Below are 19,709 nucleotides of genomic sequence, written 5' to 3'. Positions count from 1 at the left end.
ACCTAACAACGGGTCGTCCGATTCATCTGAAAATTCTAGGGCAGATAGATCTTGACCTGATTAACAATTTTACCCCATGTCAGATTTGCTCTAAATGTTTTGGTTTCAAAGATATAAGCCAAAATATACATTTTACCCCTGTGTTCTATTTTTAGCCATGGTGGCCATCTTGGTTGGATGACCTGGTCACCGGACACATTTTTTAAACTAGATACCCCAAGTATGATTGTTGGCCAAGTTTGGTAAAATTTGGCCCAGTAGTTTCAGAGGAGAAGACTTTTGTAAAAGTTTACGGACGACGGACGCCAAGTGATGAGAAAAGCTCACTTGACCTTTCAAGTCAGGTGAGCTAAAAATATATGTCGGTTTCCTGTTTCCCGACCGCATTATTATCAAAATTATTAAATTTGATGCGACTGTTGTACAAGTGAGAGGTGAAGAGCTATAAACCATGTTCAACCCAACATTTCTATATTTGAAAATGCCTGTACCAGGTCAGGAATATGACAGTTGTTGTTCATTAGTTTGATGTGTTTTATCCTTTGATTTTGTCATTTGATTAGGGACTTTCCGTTTTGATTCTTCCTGGGAGTTCAGTATTTTTGTGATATTTATTTTTTACTTATTATTAGATATACCTTTAATCATAAACTTACCTGGGGCTACCTGGCCATCTGTTTCATCAGTGACTGCATATCTTTTTGCAACTAGCAAATCATTGAAATTATAAGTTTCCCCACCTTTATCGAGGTATAAGATGATATGCATCCTTCCTGTATTGTCTGTGTACAATACCTTAGCACTAGCTGAGACTGATCCTGTCAAATTGTATAGATTTTATGAACATGAATTAAGAAGTTAGAACAGAAATATGATATTTTATTATACATTTTGATTGGCTAATAAGAGGGTGTTAATTTACTCTATCACATGGCTGAGGAGGTAACAATTTTTTTAAATGTCACCCTCTCGTCCAGACCAATCAAAAATCATTATTTTAAAGGACAATGAATTGAATTTACTTAAGTTTTTAAAGACAATGTTTAAGTTCTACGTTTTGGCTCAGATTCTATTATTTGACTGTTTAAATGAAATAAATAAAACATCTTGCTTCACTTCTGTTGATGTTGTTACATATATACATTTGTACATGTCTTTTTTTACATCATAGAAAATACTTTTAAATAAAATTCATCTGTAAAAGACAATAATGATAGGACATTCAGTAAAATAAATTAAATAACACCTAGCTGAGAGGGTGATAGAGCAGATTGGTACCCCTCGAAAAAGCATTGTCAACCTTGGCTTCGCCACTATTGACAATGTTTTCCGGGGGTATCAATCTGCTCTATCACCCTCTCGGTGTTATTTATATAATGTTAGAACAGTTTAATTTAATTGTACATGGTACTCACAAAAAGCTCTTTCTAACTAGAGGTTCTGAAGAGCCTGTGTTGCTCACCTAGGTCTATTTGCATCTTCAAAACTATAGACTACTGATTACAGTTTCTCTAAACTATAGACTACTGATTACAGTTTCTCTAAACTATAGACTACTGATTACAGTTTCTCTAAACTATAGACTACTGATTACAGTTTCTCTAAACTATAGACTACTGATTACAGTTTCTCTAAACTATAGACTACTGATTACAGTTTCTCTAAACTATTGACTACTGATTACAGTTTATCTAAACTATTGACTACTGATTACAGTTTCTCTAAACTATAGACTACCGATTACAGTTTCTCTAAACTATAGACTACCGATTACAGTTTCTCTAAACTATAGACTACTGATTACAGTTTCTCTAAACTATAGACTACTGATTACAGTTTCTCTATCTTATTTGTTTTTTTCCAAACAAAAAAGAGGGTAACAACAAAATAAAACTTTTTATAAGATAATGGTTACCTATATCATTGGTTAAGAAGTTTGTAATCTCTTTAGTTTAGACAAGAGACATTAACTGATTCTCCAGAGTAGTACCCCTGATAACTAGGACAGCTGTTTATAGTACAGTCTCAGTAATGGAGCAGCCTTCAACAATGACAAAACCCATACTGTCTAGTAAGCTATAAAAAGCCCAAGGATGACAAATATGACATAGTTTAAAATTCAAACTTACTTTTTACACATGCTTCCATACATGTAGTTGCAGAGTCATCCCACTTCAAACATGATCTAAAAAAAAATTAACATATCAGTAGTACATGTACATGTATAATCAAATGCAATCATTTAAAAAATAAGTATCTTTCTCATCAAAATCCTTCCTATTTACAACTGATATATGTTCCTGAACAAGATATTTTTACTAGAAAGATTCCCAATTACTTTTCCTAGATTTCCTCATTATTTAAAATTGTACAACTGGTATTAAAACAAAGTGACTTTAATAACATAAAGAATTGATGTCTATGTATTAAATCTTTATAGAATACTAGCGCTTGACCATTTAGATGAGGGAGAACACTGATCTTTGAGACAAACAGATGGACAGGGGGACAAGGGAAAACTTATTGCCCTATTCATGAAGGTGGGGGCATAAAAATCAACTATCAGGCAGATTAAAATAGACTGTCTTATTGGGGGAAATTAACAATAATTTTCTGTGGCCTTACCACAGAAAGATATATAGATATATATCAATCTTACTTTTCTGCCACTGACAGATCTTCCTGAATTGCCAGTGTCAAGGCCTTCACACCAAACACAGAGCACTCTTTAATCTGAAAAGGAAGCTTCAGAAACCTTTCCAGTGACTTCCGTATCCTGAAATAATAAATTCAGAACAGCACTCTCACAATGATATTGTTTCTCCATCAGATTTTTATCATTTAACAGTAAATTCAGAAATAATTGCAATGTTAATATCAATGTGAACCAGGTGCTCCACAGGGTGCAGCTTTATACGACGGCAGTGGTCAAACCCTGAACAGTTGAGGCAAATTTGGTCACAATATTCAAGCTTAATACTGTCTGAATTTGCATTGTGATCAAATTTTTGACATAATATACTGTTAGGTTTTTGCAACAAAATAAATGTGAGGTCAAAGATCTAACAAATCTTTTGCACAATACTGTGCAATTGAAGATTTCTTCTTGACACTTTTGAAAACATGCAGTGTTAAGGGAGATAATCAAGTAATCAAACCTATATACAGTCAGGGGCATTACTTAAACAAGTAACAATTAAAATTACCTATACAAGTAATGTTGAAAACGAGGCTAATTTAAATATCACTTATATAAGTAATTTTTCTGAATATTATTTTTATAGGTGTCCAAGAATACAAATTTACTAGCTTTAGATATTTTTCACAGTTATCAGGTTATTTTTCCCTAATTCTTCAGAAACACCAATTAACTTTCTGACGCACTTATCTTTTATACCGACGCTTCTGGCTCAAAGATTGGTCTCTTGGGACTATTAAATTATCATTTTCCTCTAAAATCTTGAAGGTAGACTGATATAAATAGATAGATACTTGTGAATTAATTAAGACCTGAAGTTATTTATAATTTGTAACCTAAATCAATTACATATGTGCCTAAGATAAGTGTAATTGCTATTTTTTTCAAAAATGTTTCAAATAACTTATTCAAGTTATATTTTTGTCATTATTTTCAAAGCAACCCTTTATCTCTATACTCCTCTCAAATCAGATAAATTCTTTATTTTATGATATAAAATGTTGTTTAAAATCATGAAAACTACATTTAGTCTATGTTTCTATTGAAAATTAAAATAACTCAAGTAAGTAATTTTATTATTTTTAAAATAAAAAATTACTTATATAAGTAATTAAAAAAAATAACTTGTTTAAGTAACGCCCCTGGCTGATATACATATAACAGTATTCTTTAAATTCTAAATTGTCTAAATTGTCCTTTAACCAGAAAACCCTTGTTTCCCCCCCCCCCCCTGTTTTTGCCTAATGATTTTAGCCATAACCCCTATGACAATCTCTTTGAAGTAAAAATGATTGTTTTTGGCCCTTTTTTTACCCTTAATTCCTAGACTGTTTGCCCCAGAACCCTTAAAATAAATCCATACCTTCTACTTTATGGTATGAACATTGTGGAATAATATCAGAGCAATTGAAATACTTATTCACAACTTATTGTCCTGAAACTAGATAAATGCTTGTTTTGGGCCCCTAATTCTAAACCATTGGGACCATAACCCCCATAATTAATCCCAACCTTCCTTCTGTGGTGAAAAACATTGTGTCAAAAAAATTTTGATTTCTATTTACATATACTAAAGTTATTATCTGGAAACCATCCGTCTTCCGAGGACATTGAGGACGACGATGTGATACCAAAATACGACAAATTCTTTTTATGATTGCCCATAAAATGATAAGACATTTGTGCTTCAAATACTATGGACATTTGTGTTTCAAATTTTGATTCACCTATAATAAATTGACCGGACATTTGCGCTTTTTAACTATAATGGTCTACCTGTAATTTTAATAAGAAGTAGTCAATATGTAAATAAATTTAATCTATATTTGTCATTAGTACTGCAAATGGTTCAGAATCCTTCCATGCTGTGGTTTTTGAGTTATAAGCCAAAAACTGCATTTTACCCCTATGTTCTATTTTTAGCTGTGGCACAGGTCACTGGACACATTTTTAAAACTAGATACCCCAAAGATGATTGTGGCCAAGTTTGGATTAATTTGGCCCAGTAGTTGCAGAGGAGAAGATTTTTGAAAAGATTACTAAGATTTACGAAAAAAATGGTTAAAAACTGACTATTAAGGGCAATAACTCCTAAAGAGGTCAATTGACCATTTCGGTCATGTTGACTTATTTGTAAATCTTACTTTGCTAAACATTATTGTTGTTTACAGTTTATCTCTATATATAATAATATTCAAGATAAAAACCAAAAACAGCAAAATTTCCTTAAAATTACCAATTTAGGGGCAGCAACCCCACAACTGGTTGTCTGATTCATCTGAAAATTTTAGAGCAGATAGTTCTTGACCTGATAAACAATTTTACCCCATGTCAGATTTGCTCTAAATACTTTGGTTGTTGAGTTAGAAGCCAAAAACTGCTTTTTACCCCTTTGTTCTATTTTTAGCTGTTGCGGCCGTCTTGGTTGGTTGACCGGGTTACCGGACTCATTTTTTAAACTAGATACCCCAATGATGATTGTGGCCAAGTTTGGTTTAATTTGGCTCAGAAGTTTCAGAGGAGAAGATTTTTGTAAAAGCTAATGACAACGGACGACGACGAAGGACGACAATGCCGGACGCCAAGTGATGGGAAAAGCTCACTTGGCCCTTTGGGCCAGGTGAGCTAAAAATAAGACTTTTAAAATAATGCAAAAGCGCAACTGTCCTATGTAAAAAGCGCAAATGTCTTATGATTTGAAGTACAAGTGTCCAAAAAAAAAAATGCAAATGTCCTATGAAAAAGCGCAAACATCCTGCGCCGATCCATAGTTAACATCACTATATCTTTTGTTAATGTTGATCTGTTATTATGTTATACGTTATTATATTAATTTGAAATTACACAATCAAATGAAATAGACGTTGTTTATTTTCATACATTGTACTACTTACCATCTGACACTTATAGATTCAGTTTCTCCACCTTTATCAACAAAGTAACAACTGAAAGAGATAAATGGTCTATAAAAACTGAATTTGAATTCTACAGCTAGAGACAACAAATGCAAACATCCTCTGGATGTACTAATCAATTAACCAGTAAGTATTGTTTATCTAAAAAGCTAAATTTTCTTCTGAAACTTTTAAACAATAGAGGTCTATTTTGACACAGAAATTGGTCCTCGAATTTCAAAACTTTCTCTTGCAGAGGTTACCCAAATTAGCCTAAATCATAGAGTGTAATGATTACTGCCAATTACTTTAATCCATTTATTTGAAAAATACAGAAAAAGGGTAAAAAAACATTTTAAATATTCTGAGAGTGTTAACAGTCTCTTGATTATGAAGAAACTTCTGTTTAAATATATATTAAATATCAATGAAAGTTTGACAAGTTATAAAATCTTTAATCAAATCTGTTTTCCAATTCCTGTGTACTTATCCAAACTAAATCAATTTATAAGTACACAGGAAATGGAAAACAAATTTCATACTTTTCCACTCTAGAGAAGTTCCTTAATAACAAACTGCTACAAAAAGCAGTAACAGCTAAGTCTATGAATTTGTATTAAAAACCTGAAAAACCACTCAAGAAAAATATTTAAAAGGCAAGAACATAACTTCATGTCCTGAAGGAATCTGTGCAAATATGGTTGAATTATACGTAAAGCAGCTTCAATAAGTTAAAGGATCAACAAGTCTGTGACAATGACTCTATAGCTAGATCCTATCAAGCATTGAAAATGAATAAGCCTTATCATTATTTCCTCACCAAGCTTCCTGTCCATATTTTCTGGCAAAAACACCCTCATTCCTTACTCTGTACCACTTTCTGTCCCTTTGTCTGAAAGCTATACAAATTTCACCCTGAAAGGAAAAACATGTTGTGAGAAAAAAATACTAGCATGTACATTTATTCTACGTCATTTTTTTTATTATTCTACTACTGACATTTTCTGCAAAAATCAAAATTTTGTGCATACTTTATTTTGTGTATGATTTTTGCAACAATTATTTTTTGTGGTTTTCCCAATAAGTGATATATTTATACAAGGGCAGATTTAAGTTTAAATTCCTGTTATATTTCTATTCAAGAACTCTAGAACAGTTAATGACACCCTGCCAAACAATGCTTGCACGTTGCAGTTTTCAGCATGATCACATTGGTGTATGAGTGTTACAAAATATGGATGAAGCAAACTTATTCCTGTTTATTGGCAGGAAAATACTCACTTTTGATGGTATATATTGCTGTTGAACAGTTTGTTCCTGGTTGTAGACTTGATTTAAATCTTCTTGCAATTGTAGGAAATGTTGATGTTCCAAAGATGCTGTTTCACTATCTATTTCTCTACAGAAGAAGTGACCTGGGCTGTTTATCTGTAATAAATTGTACAATTATTAAAAATAACTATGCAAATGTTCAATATTATAAGTGCATCATCCATTATTTATATATTCCTTTTAATATCAATTTTTTTTAACAACTTCATAGCTAGTAAAATAAAACTGTAAATTCCAATGTGTTGCCTTAGATATACTATAAGGTTGCACAGTAAAGTCTTCATATATTTTGAAATAACATTTATAGTAATAAACATTTTTTGACATCAAACTTATCCTCCCATATCTTAGAAATAAAAGTTACATTGTGAGTCAAATAGTTGAGAATAAATATTCATTTCACAATTTCACTTGGTTCTAACCAGATTTGCTTGTTGATTTTAATCAAAGATGCTATGTCTTCTTTTAAATATTGTATATAGGGTTCCACAAAACCCTGTGTCTAGCTTAGGATTACTGCTGAATAAAAGTGTAATGTTGACAAATCTTATGTCTATTTATCAGTCAAATACAACAACAAAATGCATTTGAAATTTTTCGTCAGATTCTTTTTTAAAATCTTGAAGAAGCTTCTGTCACAGTTATAACATTCCATGAAAATTTAAAAAAGTATCTATTATTTTTTTTATCCCACCCTAATTGTAAATTTTATAATGTTTACTGCAAAAAAATAAGTCCATTTTTAGTTAAATACTTAAAAAAACTTAAGAATTATGATTCAGACATTATTTCCACTTTAAATCATAATTAAAGCTTAAAGTTTTATCAAATTCTTAGACAGTTTGACAAAGTACTTAATGTCTTTTATAATATGTTAACTGCAGAAAAAAATAGCATTTCTTGTAATAAAAAAAATGAGAAAGCCTGAAAATAGCCATTTTCCTCATTATGGAATATGCTCTGTAAAATGTTTTTTATTCATCATAAAAGTTTCTTAAAATTCTTGAAGGGTTGACAAAGTTAAGTTTGTTTGAGTGGAATTTAAATGACTGATTTAGATATGTACTACAGGTATAAATGGTTGAACAAGTAAACTTATGATTATGTTAACTTACCTCTAGTATCTGGATAGTTATCATCTTCTTTGTATAATATGATTCTAAGCATCTATGACATCACTCATATCTTAAACCACTGTACACTAAAAAGATGGTATAATTTAACTTACAGGAATTAATTTTTTTTACTAATAATTGTTAGAGACACACTCAATTTGACCTGATGAAACCTTCTAAAGCACACATCCAGTAAAATTAATTTCAGTTCTTTTGGTTGTTTTTCTCAAACTTAAATATGATTTTAAAAAAAATACAATGGTTAGAAAGGTTTCTAGTCGACTACCCAAGGTATGTGTTGAACAAGTCATAACAGTATGATGACTCTAGAGGTGGGGAAGTGTGACATGATTGCTTTTCTTGATTAGTATATACTATGGCAGGCAATCTTTAAGAGGTTGGGCTAGGCAAGTAGAACTTTACATCAGTTGGTTGGAGAACAGATTTCAAACACAAAGGTCACAGGTTTGAGTCCTAGAAGAAACAATATGATTTTCCAATGAGAATCAATACCATTACAGACATACATTGTAATTTACAGAATAATTTCAAGTATTGTTGATCAAAAGTTACTATAAATATTTAACTTTGGTACACTGAAAAATATAATTATTGTATGATGCTACTAGAAGTTCCAAGTCCCTTCACTGATAAGGTGTATTACTATAAGTATCATCATGTATTGTATTTCCACCTACTAACATATTTCTCAGAATTTTCCTTTTATATGTTTGAACATATTCATGCCTAATATTTTGCTAGTCACTAGTATACTTGTGCATAAAATAACTGTATCTGTCAGAAATACATGAAATATATTTCGATACTAAATCCGCCACTGTAACCGACTCGTTATATATATAGCTTGTACTAAAAACTTAATGTGTCAATATACCGGGCATTTAAAGAAAATTTTATAAAAAAAATCAAAACCATGTAGACATACACACCTCTATTATAAATAAAAAGCTTTTTAGGTCAAAAACAGAAGGAGATAAATAGACATATATGTCCGGACAGAAACAAATGGACGGATGGATGGATGGACGTACGGACAGATCTAAATTAAGGAATGTGCTCGACATTAAAAAGTAAAATATGTTAAAAGTAATTTTGCTGTAGCATGTTTTATTTGAAAATCTAAATAGGATCTGAGTCAATTGAATGCTACATGTGTACTTTTATTTTATGGTTACAGCTTGTCAAAAGAGTGCTCTGACACATATATATAAGAAAAATCATTAGTGTACCGATATATGAAAAGGCTGGAACACATAATTTACAGTATAGTATAAGTGTAGTTAACTTTATTTCAGTATCAACTGATCTTTACATGGACTTATGTTTATAATTATATTTTATACTTTGGATTCATTACTGACTGCATTGATGCATTAAGTATTAGTTTAATACTGTAAATTGATTTTTGCCTATCTACATTTTGTACAAGTCATTGCAATATTCTTAATTTTCTATATCAGAATGTACTATATTTTGTACAATGCTCATTTAATGTGTGTCATGTTCGAAGGCCACTTCGTTTTTCACAAAATAGGTATTATACATAAATCTATTTTTCTGTAGATGTTGAAATAGAAAACTTCAAAGTGCAAAATATATAAGTTTTGATGTAATGATTTTCTTCAGAACTACAAAAAGAGTTTGAAAATATTGTGAATTTATTATAACATTCATTTGTAAGATTTCGTTGAATATTTGAAAATAATAATGAATAAAAATTAATTCACCATATTTCAAGGGACACATGTACAGCTCTGTATTTGGCTGCAAAGTGTTAGACTATTTGATTTACATGGGTCTTATTTCACGTACAACATATTTCTTTAAGAGAGTGACATGTCTTGATGACTGGATACGGCGTAATACTATCCATACGTGATATTCTGATCGATTGAAGATTGAAGATCGATTATGTATCCCGGAATAATTTCTTACCTGTGTCGTTCCCTATAACATATTACAATGACTTGCCAAAATAATGTAAACAATCGTATTATATCTCAAATTTTTAGACATGAGCGCCAACGTAGACCACCATGATATTTTATTATGGGAAGGATACAGAAGAGTACAGTTGATGGTTAAAAATTTCAAGATGGTCTACGTTGGCGCTGATGTCAAATTTCGTCTCTGAACATGACAAAATTACTTCTTGGCTTCATAAAAGACTGTAATAATAATATAAATTTATTTGGCCGAAAACATAAATCTTTACATACATGAATTACAATAATATAAAGAACAATTACCAATACATATACAAATATTAATACTTATTCAGTTAAACTAGAATAATATAAATTAAGGCGGGCCACAAAAATTAAATATCCGCCACATAAGTTACTGATGCATAAAATGCAAAAATAAAATAAAATAAATAAACTAGAAATTTGACAAAAATAAAAAAAAAAGGAGAGGGCGGGTGGGTAAATTTCGATCTGATTACTCTAACGTATTCTAATGTAATGACTAGGAAAAAGAATTCACTTTAAAACCAAAGGTGGAGTGAACACAATTCAAAATCAGTTATGCGAGAATATCAAATGATCGGCCAAAGGGGGGTAACTAGAACATATTTCGCATCGTAATTACTAGTTTTTTTAGAAAAAACAAACCAATTACTTCTTGGCTTCATAAAAGACTGTAATAATAATATAAATTTATTTGGCCGAAAACATAAATCTTTACATACATGAATTACAATAATATAAAGAACAATTACCAATACATATACAAATATTAATACTTATTCAGTTAAACTAGAATAATATAAATTAAGGCGGGCCACAAAAATTAAATATCCGCCAAACTAGCCCGCCAAACAAAACCAAACAAGTTACAGATGTGGTTAAACCCAAGAGATGTAACACTCTCTTGAAAGTTCAACTCCAAGCAGGAAGAATAAAACACTTCTTCAGCTGCTAGATCTACTTAGGAGATACTCACGGAAATCTCTCCTAAAAGTAGAGTACCTTAAAGAGACATATATACACTAATGAATCCAAAGGATGAAACACTCCCTTGAAAATTCAAACACCTAAGGAATGAAACACTCCCTTTAGGCTAGCCTATAAAAACTAAATAATAATAATGACATACATGAAGACAAAATACAAAATACTAAATTATTTACATATGATTAATAGCATGCTGGAAACACTTGCGCAATTCATATTGCCCAGCTTCATTAAGGTGAAGCCCACCATCTTTAAAAGCAAATAATGACCTTACTGGAATGCCTTTATGAAAAAATCTTTTAAAAGACCTAATATAGCTTAAATTACTCTTAGAGCACATCCTGCTTAATTCCAAATTAACACTTTTACACTTATTACCTGTATAAGAAAAATCAACAGGCCTTGGCAGAATAGAAGATATAAAAATTTTAATACTGGATGAATAAGATTTGATAGTAACAATAAGTTCCCTAAAATCAGCAATAATTTTGTCAACAGAGTTATTAACTATATCATTCGTACCTAAGTGAATAATAATATGAGAATAGTTAGCTAAACATATTTCTCTACCCTTAATCATGTTTCTTAAAGAATATATCCTGGCTCCTCTGACCGCGACCAAATCCATGCAAATTATGTCATCCAAATATTTCCCTATAGAATCTGTAAAAACCAAAACCTTCTTACTGGTCACAACTTCTGAAAGACAATCAAACAAATTTTGCCATATTTCTAACTACAGAAATTTTATCCTTCATAGAAAATTCTAAATATATTTTATAGGCATCGCTTGCCCAGTCCCCGTGTAATTGAATAAGATCACTAGGTACATGTGAACTAAATGCAAAAGTGGCACCACCTCTCCTAAAACTATGTGATGAATATAGATTAGGATCTCTCCCTGTCTTCAGAATAACAGATTTCAGCTTTCTCTGGAACTGACCATAAGTGACTGGTGTCAACTTCGAATTCTTACTTATAACAAAGGCAGGGGAATCATGAGATGCCGGAACTTTACTACACATATGATTATACGCAGAAACCGGACAAAGGACAGAGCCAGGGATTTTAACCAACGGAATCTTTAATCTTCTTTCCCCATGTTGAATAGTCTTAGCCCATTCAAAAACAACTATAGCAATATCGTTAACAACAAAGACTTTACCTCTGGTCAATTGCTTATTCTTGTCAAATTGAGAACAAGAATCTGGAACTAAGTTAGATTTCCTGGACATCAAGAAAAAGGCAAACAAAAAAAGACACCAATATACACAATCAGAACCATTTTCTAAATTAAAATGTTCCACCATCTCTAATAAAATATCTGGTGAAATGGGTAAAGCTCTACGTGGCATATGTGACTTGGTTCGTGACAATCCTTTAAGCAGTAATTTATAAACAAAACTGTCTAAGTGTGGAAAAGAGCAATCCAACATTAAATGCATAACTTTTACACCATTAATATAATTCTTAATAGATTCTACAGATTTAAAAGACCGACTGAGAAATTGTGCATAACAACAAATAGTATCCAAATTTGCAGGAATAAAACTCATATTAAAGTACGTGCAAAATAGTAAAAAGGCTCTCCATTGCACTAATAAGTTTTTCTTCGATCCTAGCGCATATGCTGCTCTAGTAGAAACTTTAACATCCTCTTTTAACTGTAATAATTCTAAATCTGAAAAGCATTCAAAAATTTCTTTTATTGGCTGTCCAATGCTTGTTCAAATATAAACTTTATCAACGTAATTACCACTTATGCGAAAATTTAAACAAATGTTCTTCCGCACTAAACTCTTCTAATGAACCTGATACCGCATTATAGAACAATGCAGCAAATTTATCCGAAGTATGCCATCTCGATAAATAATCAGGTAACCTATTGTCAGTTCCAGCTAAATGAACAGCCCTAATCTCAAATTCGTATATAGCAGCAATGTAGCAAAGTTCTCTCAGACAACACTGTAAAAAGGTATCTCTGGACTTACCAGTGTTAATTACAGTAACAGAAGTAATGTTATCGCACAAAATACGAATTCTCTTTCCCCTGAAGCACTGCGCCCACAACTTTAAACATACTATAATAGATAATAACTCGAGACAGTTTATATGTAGATTAGACTCCATAATAAATTCTGGAAAAACTTGATGAAAGAATTTTCCACCAAACCAACCACCGCAACCCGACAAGCAAGCGTCAGAAGAAAAAACTTCGTCCGGTATCGACCATTCCTCTATCATCATCATTGATATGCCGTTGTAATGAGGTAGAAAATTGACCCACCACAATATATCATTTTGAACATAACTAGGCACTACAATATAACCAGTTTGATCGTAAGCTGATCTAAGCCAATTGAGCAACCTGCTCATAAATATACGTCCAGGTCTAACACAGCTCGCCATAAAATTTAATTTCCCTACCAACGATTGAATATCGCGTAATTTGGCAGATCTCTTGTTTGTCCAAAAAAGTAAAATTTCCTGAATATCTTTTAATTTATCGTCAGGAATTTGTAACAAAAGTTTACTAGTATCACATATTATCCCCAGAAACTCCATCCTAGTACTAGGAGAAACTGCCTTATGAGACGATTCTTCTAAACCACAGGAATCAAGTAAACGCTTTAATTCAATATATGCCTTATCGGCTCTGTCAACTGATTCCACCCCCGCAAAATCATCTAAATAGTTTACTATATCAAATCCCATTTGCCGATACATGAAAGCAACTGCATTTGTAACACGCTGGCAAATATGAGCAGCTGATCGCAAACCCATGCTGAGGACTCTATCGAAATATAAATGATCATTCCATTTGTATCCAACTAAGTGCACATCGTGTAAGTCAATGAAAATTTGTCTGTAAGCCCTACTCAAGTCCCGTTTGAAAATAAAACAGTTCCGACCATGCTTTTTAATAAGCTCTACTAATGCATCAACATTTGGATATTTTAAATGAACCTCATTTCCTAAATAGCTGTCTTTGTCAATATAACCGTTGATAGCACCCCCTCCTTTTACACTTAAGTCTAAGATGATCCTCCGTTCCTGAGAACCTTTTTTGGGAACACTATTCAGCGGCGAAATGACAATATCATGAGAAAACGGATTTACGTGAAACGGTCCTAATACTGCTTTCTTCTCGATTTCTTTTTTCAAATATTTCTCTAAATCATCCGGGAACTCGACCGCTCCCTTGTGATTTTGAACGATCTTCTCAGAAGAAAATTCAGTATAATTTTCACAACCAATAGGAAAACCGAATTCCAAAAATTGACAAATGTTTCTATCAAAATAATCTGTTAACATGAATTTGAAGAAGTCTATATTCAAATGCGAAACCACTGGGATTTTACTATCCTCAAAATTATACTTCTGCGAACTCATAATAAGTTCGTGATCCAACACAGATCTTTCTAAAAACTCAAACCAATGTTTATCTAAATTGTGTACTTCTTTGCAAACTGAACAATTTGAAAATTCTCTATTACCTTCATATACTACCGTATTGGAACTAGAAAAAATTTTACGTGCTTGATTTCGTTTCAAATATTCAGGATAAAAAATTTCAGCGTCAGGATTCATCGGAGAAAAAGATATATCTAGTCATCCAGACTTTGGAAAATTAGGACAGGAGTTAGCACATTCAGGATGACTTAGTTTGCTTTTATCTTTTTTCCAGCATACTGCACAAATGTGCTGAACTACTCTCTGCTGACCTTTAATGAAAGTTGTATGTGACCCTTTGTGCGTACAACGGTTCCTATTAAAAAGAGTACAAAACCAAACCTGGTCATCCTTATTTTCCGACGACTTAGCGGGAAAACTCGATGTTTTTGCTTTAGGCACAATATACTGAGTAAGAATAGGAACTTCGATAGACGATGGATCATCATCCCAGGACTTCTGACCTAACTCAATTTTGCGTAACCACGCAGCATAGAAAGATAGCAGGCCTTTCCAAGAATAAATATTGCTATAATATGTTATCTTCTTTAGTAAATTTAAACGACCTGACCTCTCTTTTTCTGAAATGTTTTTACTTGTAATTATCTCCAGCTCACCTGCAGTAAAAAGTTTAGGATCTAAATCGTTAAAGGACACAGACTCGTTAACGAATTCATATTGAAGAGCAGATTGGGGCCAGAGCAATTGAGTTTTGACTTTGTCGGAAGCCTTTGCTTTAATTCCGGACTTGGTTTTCTTGTTTTTCTTCTTTTTCTTTTCGTCACAATCTGACTCTGAATCGGAACTATCCGAAACCCTGATACAATCTACTTTCTTTTTTCCCTTCTTAACAGTGACAGAGTGAGATTTTTCAGATGAAGTACTAGAAGACGAATCAGAATCAATTGTTTGCTCAAGAAGACCTAGCTTTGATAACTTCTTGTCTACTATTTCGTTTAATTTTTCAAATTGCCTAAGTTCATTTAGTGAAGGGTCTTTAATTGATTTTTCCCGTAAAACCTTCTCTTTACTTTTGTCGCTAGATGTCGTAGCCACTTTCTTATGTAAAGTACTTTTACTCTCACCTTTCTCTTTTTCTAACTCCTGCTGTTTTCTCTTTAACTCTTCCTTCAACTTCAACTTTTCGTTTTGTAATCTCTGTGATTTTAAATCATCTTCTGTGCTTTTTAACTCCGCCCTTAAACATCTCAACTCCTCGTCTTCAACATCATCTTCATTGCAGGATTTGTCTAGACTGAGGGCTGCCGCCAACTTCTTCTTCGCACTGCTTAGAGATTTTTTCTCGTCCCTCACGTCCAACTTCCTTTTAACACTGCTTGGATCTTCAAGTTTCTTCTCCTCTTTGGTTTCCCCCACATCTGGGATCCCGTACTCCGATAGTGACTTATAATTCAATCCATGGACGTCTCTGCGAGGTCTGTCGGCCATCGTCAAACTTTTAACTTCAAACTTCTAACTCTAAATTTCGATCTGATTACTCTAACGTATTCTAATGTAATAAATTTCGATCTGATTACTCTAACGTATTCTAATGTAAGATTTCGTTGAATATTTGAAAATAATAATGAATAAAAATTAATTCACCATATTTCAAGGGACACATGTACAGCTCTGTATTTGGCTGCAAAGTGTTAGACTATTTGATTTACATGGGTCTTATTTCACGTACAACATATTTCTTTAAGAGAGTGACATGTCTTGATGACTGGATACGGCGTAATACTATCCATACGTGATATTCTGATCGATTGAAGATTGAAGATCGATTATGTATCCCGGAATAATTTCTTACCTGTGTCGTTCCCTATAACATATTACAATGACTTGCCAAAATAATGTAAACAATCGTATTATATCTCAAATTTTTAGACATGAGCGCCAACGTAGACCACCATGATATTTTATTATGGGAAGGATACAGAAGAGTACAGTTGATGGTTAAAAATTTCAAGATGGTCTACGTTGGCGCTGATGTCAAATTTCGTCTCTGAACATGACAAAATTGTAGATCTCTTACACTTTTCGGCGTTTAAGCCTTTTCAAGGTCTAAGTTTGAACATATTTGAGTACATAACACCTAAAAATAAGGTTCTACCGGGACGAACAGATACTGAAGTTCATTACACAAGCGTGATCGGTTTCAACTTTAAAGTTTAGAAATTCTGAAAAAAGTGGGGCCAAAAACGGCCCTTATCATACATTGTCCTTTCACCACAGGAGGTTGAAATCCTATCAATGAGGGTCTATAAATATGTCGAGTTGACATATTTATAGACCCTCATTGGGTCTATAAATATGTCGAGTTGACATATTTATAGACCCTCATTGATAGGATTTCAACCTCCTGTGCTTTCACGGACTAATTTATATGCTTGAAGTTAAAAGGCAAGTACAAAAGCATCTTAACATGCTTTGTGGAACGAGAGAGTTGCAAAACTTACATACGTAACTCTTTGAATCTTCTTTGCAAGGTCCAACATTAAACTTTTATTTAAAGTTGAAATTGTTTTTCCATACATGTGCCACTTATCATCTGCAGCATCCAGGGGAAGTAATCCGTGGAAATTACAATTAGGACAGCTCGACCCAAAAACATTTCGGGCTATGACAAGTCGGCCACTAAATATATCGCCGTGTACTACTTTTCCCAAAATAGGTGATGAGTTTTAAAGTTACGTATTCATCTCGTCCTGTGTGGTGGAAATAGTTGGTGTCTTAACACTGATGTTTTTTTTGTGTCTGCGCGTACCCGCTTGCGGGTACGAATAGCAAAATTGACGTTCGTAGGCTACGCGTACCCTCATCCGGTTTTATAATAAAATGCCATCGGATCTATCTATCTATCTATCTTCATATTTCCGCACTCAGTCACAACTCTGACTATTACGTGCCGTTGCATGCGTGGCTTATTTACAATTAAAAAGAAATAAATTTGCAGTAATATTACGTTACATTGCATTGGTGCTTAGAAAAAATAATTAAAGTAAAAATATAACAGTGATTTAATTATTTTTTTTGTGGATTGTTATCCTATGTATATTTCTTGTTAAAACTATGTACATGTTATGCATTTTTTAGAATATTTGTGAAAGAGCAGATATAGAAATCTGCTCTTGAAGCTGTCGACTGTTGTACAAAGGATTGCTGATGTAGGAAGTAGGTTCCATTGTACTATTGTATGTGGATAAAATGAAAACTTGTATGAATCTTTATTTGTTTGAATTTGTTTAAAGTGGTTTGTATGTTTATATCTTGTTCTACTGTCTGATTTAACTAGAAGATCTTTAGGGTAAATTGCTATGTGTTGGTGTATGATCTTATAGAATACCACTAGTCTTGTTTGTATACGTCTCAGTTCTAATGTAGGCCACTGTAGGTGATCAAGCATGTTTGAGACAGAGCTGGTATTGTGATATTTATTACATGTGTAGCGAGCAGCTCTGCGTTAGACCATCTCAATTTGGTTGATTTGACTTTTTGTGTGAGGGTCCCAGACGCAAGAACTGTACTCAAGCTTAGGTCTAACTAAAGACATGTATGCCCTTTCTTTGATTTTTTGTGATGAAACTTTAAGGTTACGTTTGAGAAAATTCAGTTGTCTGTTTGCATTAGCTGTTACATTATTGATGCGTTTATTCCATTTTAGATCAGATTGGATGGTTATGCCTAAATATTTTGTAGCTGTTTCAGTTTGGAGAATGTGACCATGTAGGATGTAGTCATGGTTGACTGGGTTTTTTTTTTGTGTAATTCTTAGTATGGAGCATTTGTCTGGATGGAATGACATTAACCAGTCTTTTTCCCATTGTGCCGCTGAATTTAAATCCTGTTGTAGTTTGGCAGCATCATCTGTGTTTTTGATGTTTCTATAGATGATGCTGTCATCGGCAAATAATCTTAAGGTGCTGTGTTGTAAGTATTCTGGGAAATCGTTTATGTAAATGAGGAATAAAATTGGGCCAAGGACAGTGCCTTGTGGCACCCCAGATGTTACCCCAATTTTTTCTGATTGTTCTCCATCTAGCATGACTGTTTGTGTACGGTTGTTTAAAAAGTCACCAATCCATTCCAAGGTATTATTGTCTATGCCGTAGTATTTTAATTTGTAAAGTAATCTTTTGTGAGGGACTTTGTCAAAAGCTTTGGCAAAGTCCATCACAACGACATCAGTTTGTATGTTAATATTGTTGTCTCTTGCAAGGTCCTGAATGAAAGATAATAGTTGTGTCTCACAAGAACGTTTTGATCGGAAGCCATGTTGTAAGTCATATAAAATATTGTTTTTTTCAAGATGTTCCATTACTTGACTAGCTATGATATGCTCCATTATTTTGCAAAGTATACATGTTAGTGAAATAGGCCTGTAATTTATGGCATTGTTTTTGTCGCCTTTTTTGAATGCAGGACAGACATTTGCATGTTTCCAGTCTGTAGGTATTTTATGAGTGTTAATAGATTAATTGGATCGCCAAACGTGAAATATATACAGAAATTATCGCAATTAGTGAATAAAATTGATTAACTATTTAGAAATTTTGTAAACATTTATATATAGGTAAGTGAACAGTTTTTCTCGGTTAATAAATATTCTTAAAATGCGAAAAGAGTGATATACTGCCGTGGCAGACATTTTAAAGTTATCATGTGGAACAATTTGTTCAAAAGTATCAGTCGATTAATTTTATACAATTGTATATAAAAACAAACTCGGAGCCAATTACATCTGCAGAGAAAAGAAGAACTGGAAACACAAAAAATAAATAGGAAATAAAGTTTAACAGAATAATTTTTTCCTGTCGAGGCAAATAATTCTAAACAAGTTCGACACGAAAAAATAAGGCCTAATATGATTATTTCTGATAAACAAAGGCCGATGACAATAATCTTCTATGAAAGCTTCGTTAATAAATAACAAATAATTTGACGAAAATGTAAGCCTTCAACGCATCAAAAAAAATTTTACCTCGAAGAATGGAAGCAACTTAAAATTCGGATACTATATATTATAGGTTTACTGTAGATTTGGTTTATTATGTACTGAGACTACTATAACACATTATAGTAGTCTCAGTTATGTATTATTAACTAATAAATACAATTCGAAAATATTATTTGTCATACTCTTCACTCGAAATCCCCATATTGGCGATAATTTCTGAATATATTTCACGTTTAATTCCCGATCCGATGGCATTTTTTTTATTTATTATAAAACCAG

General features: G+C 32.6%; 1 protein-coding gene across 3 annotated transcripts in view; it reads right to left on the bottom strand.

Moving 5' to 3' along the window:
- Window positions 1–17,043, bottom strand: part of LOC134721371 (uncharacterized) — a 108,631-nt gene extending 91,588 nt beyond the window's left edge. For 2 of the 3 annotated variants that reach the window (XM_063584333.1, XM_063584335.1), the window contains exons 1-8: window positions 16,937–17,037; window positions 8,040–8,125; window positions 6,874–7,020; window positions 6,413–6,507; window positions 5,593–5,643; window positions 2,660–2,776; window positions 2,130–2,185; window positions 657–818 (exon numbers count right to left, since the gene is read on the bottom strand). In XM_063584333.1, coding sequence (XP_063440403.1) covers window positions 657–818; window positions 2,130–2,185; window positions 2,660–2,776; window positions 5,593–5,643; window positions 6,413–6,507; window positions 6,874–7,020; window positions 8,040–8,063 — 652 coding nt within the window. In that variant the 5' untranslated portion in view covers window positions 8,064–8,125; window positions 16,937–17,037. Of the gene's footprint in view, window positions 1–656; window positions 819–2,129; window positions 2,186–2,659; window positions 2,777–5,592; window positions 5,644–6,412; window positions 6,508–6,873; window positions 7,021–8,039; window positions 8,126–16,932 lie in introns of all 3 variants that reach the window. The other variant, XM_063584334.1, reaches the window with a different exon arrangement.
- Between the last annotated feature and the right edge of the window lie 2,666 nt (window positions 17,044–19,709).

The sequence above is a fragment of the Mytilus trossulus genome, chromosome 6, assembly GCF_036588685.1.
Source record: "Mytilus trossulus isolate FHL-02 chromosome 6, PNRI_Mtr1.1.1.hap1, whole genome shotgun sequence".
Lineage (NCBI taxonomy): Eukaryota > Metazoa > Mollusca > Bivalvia > Mytilida > Mytilidae > Mytilus > Mytilus trossulus.
This window is presented reverse-complemented; position numbering and strand designations above follow the sequence as displayed.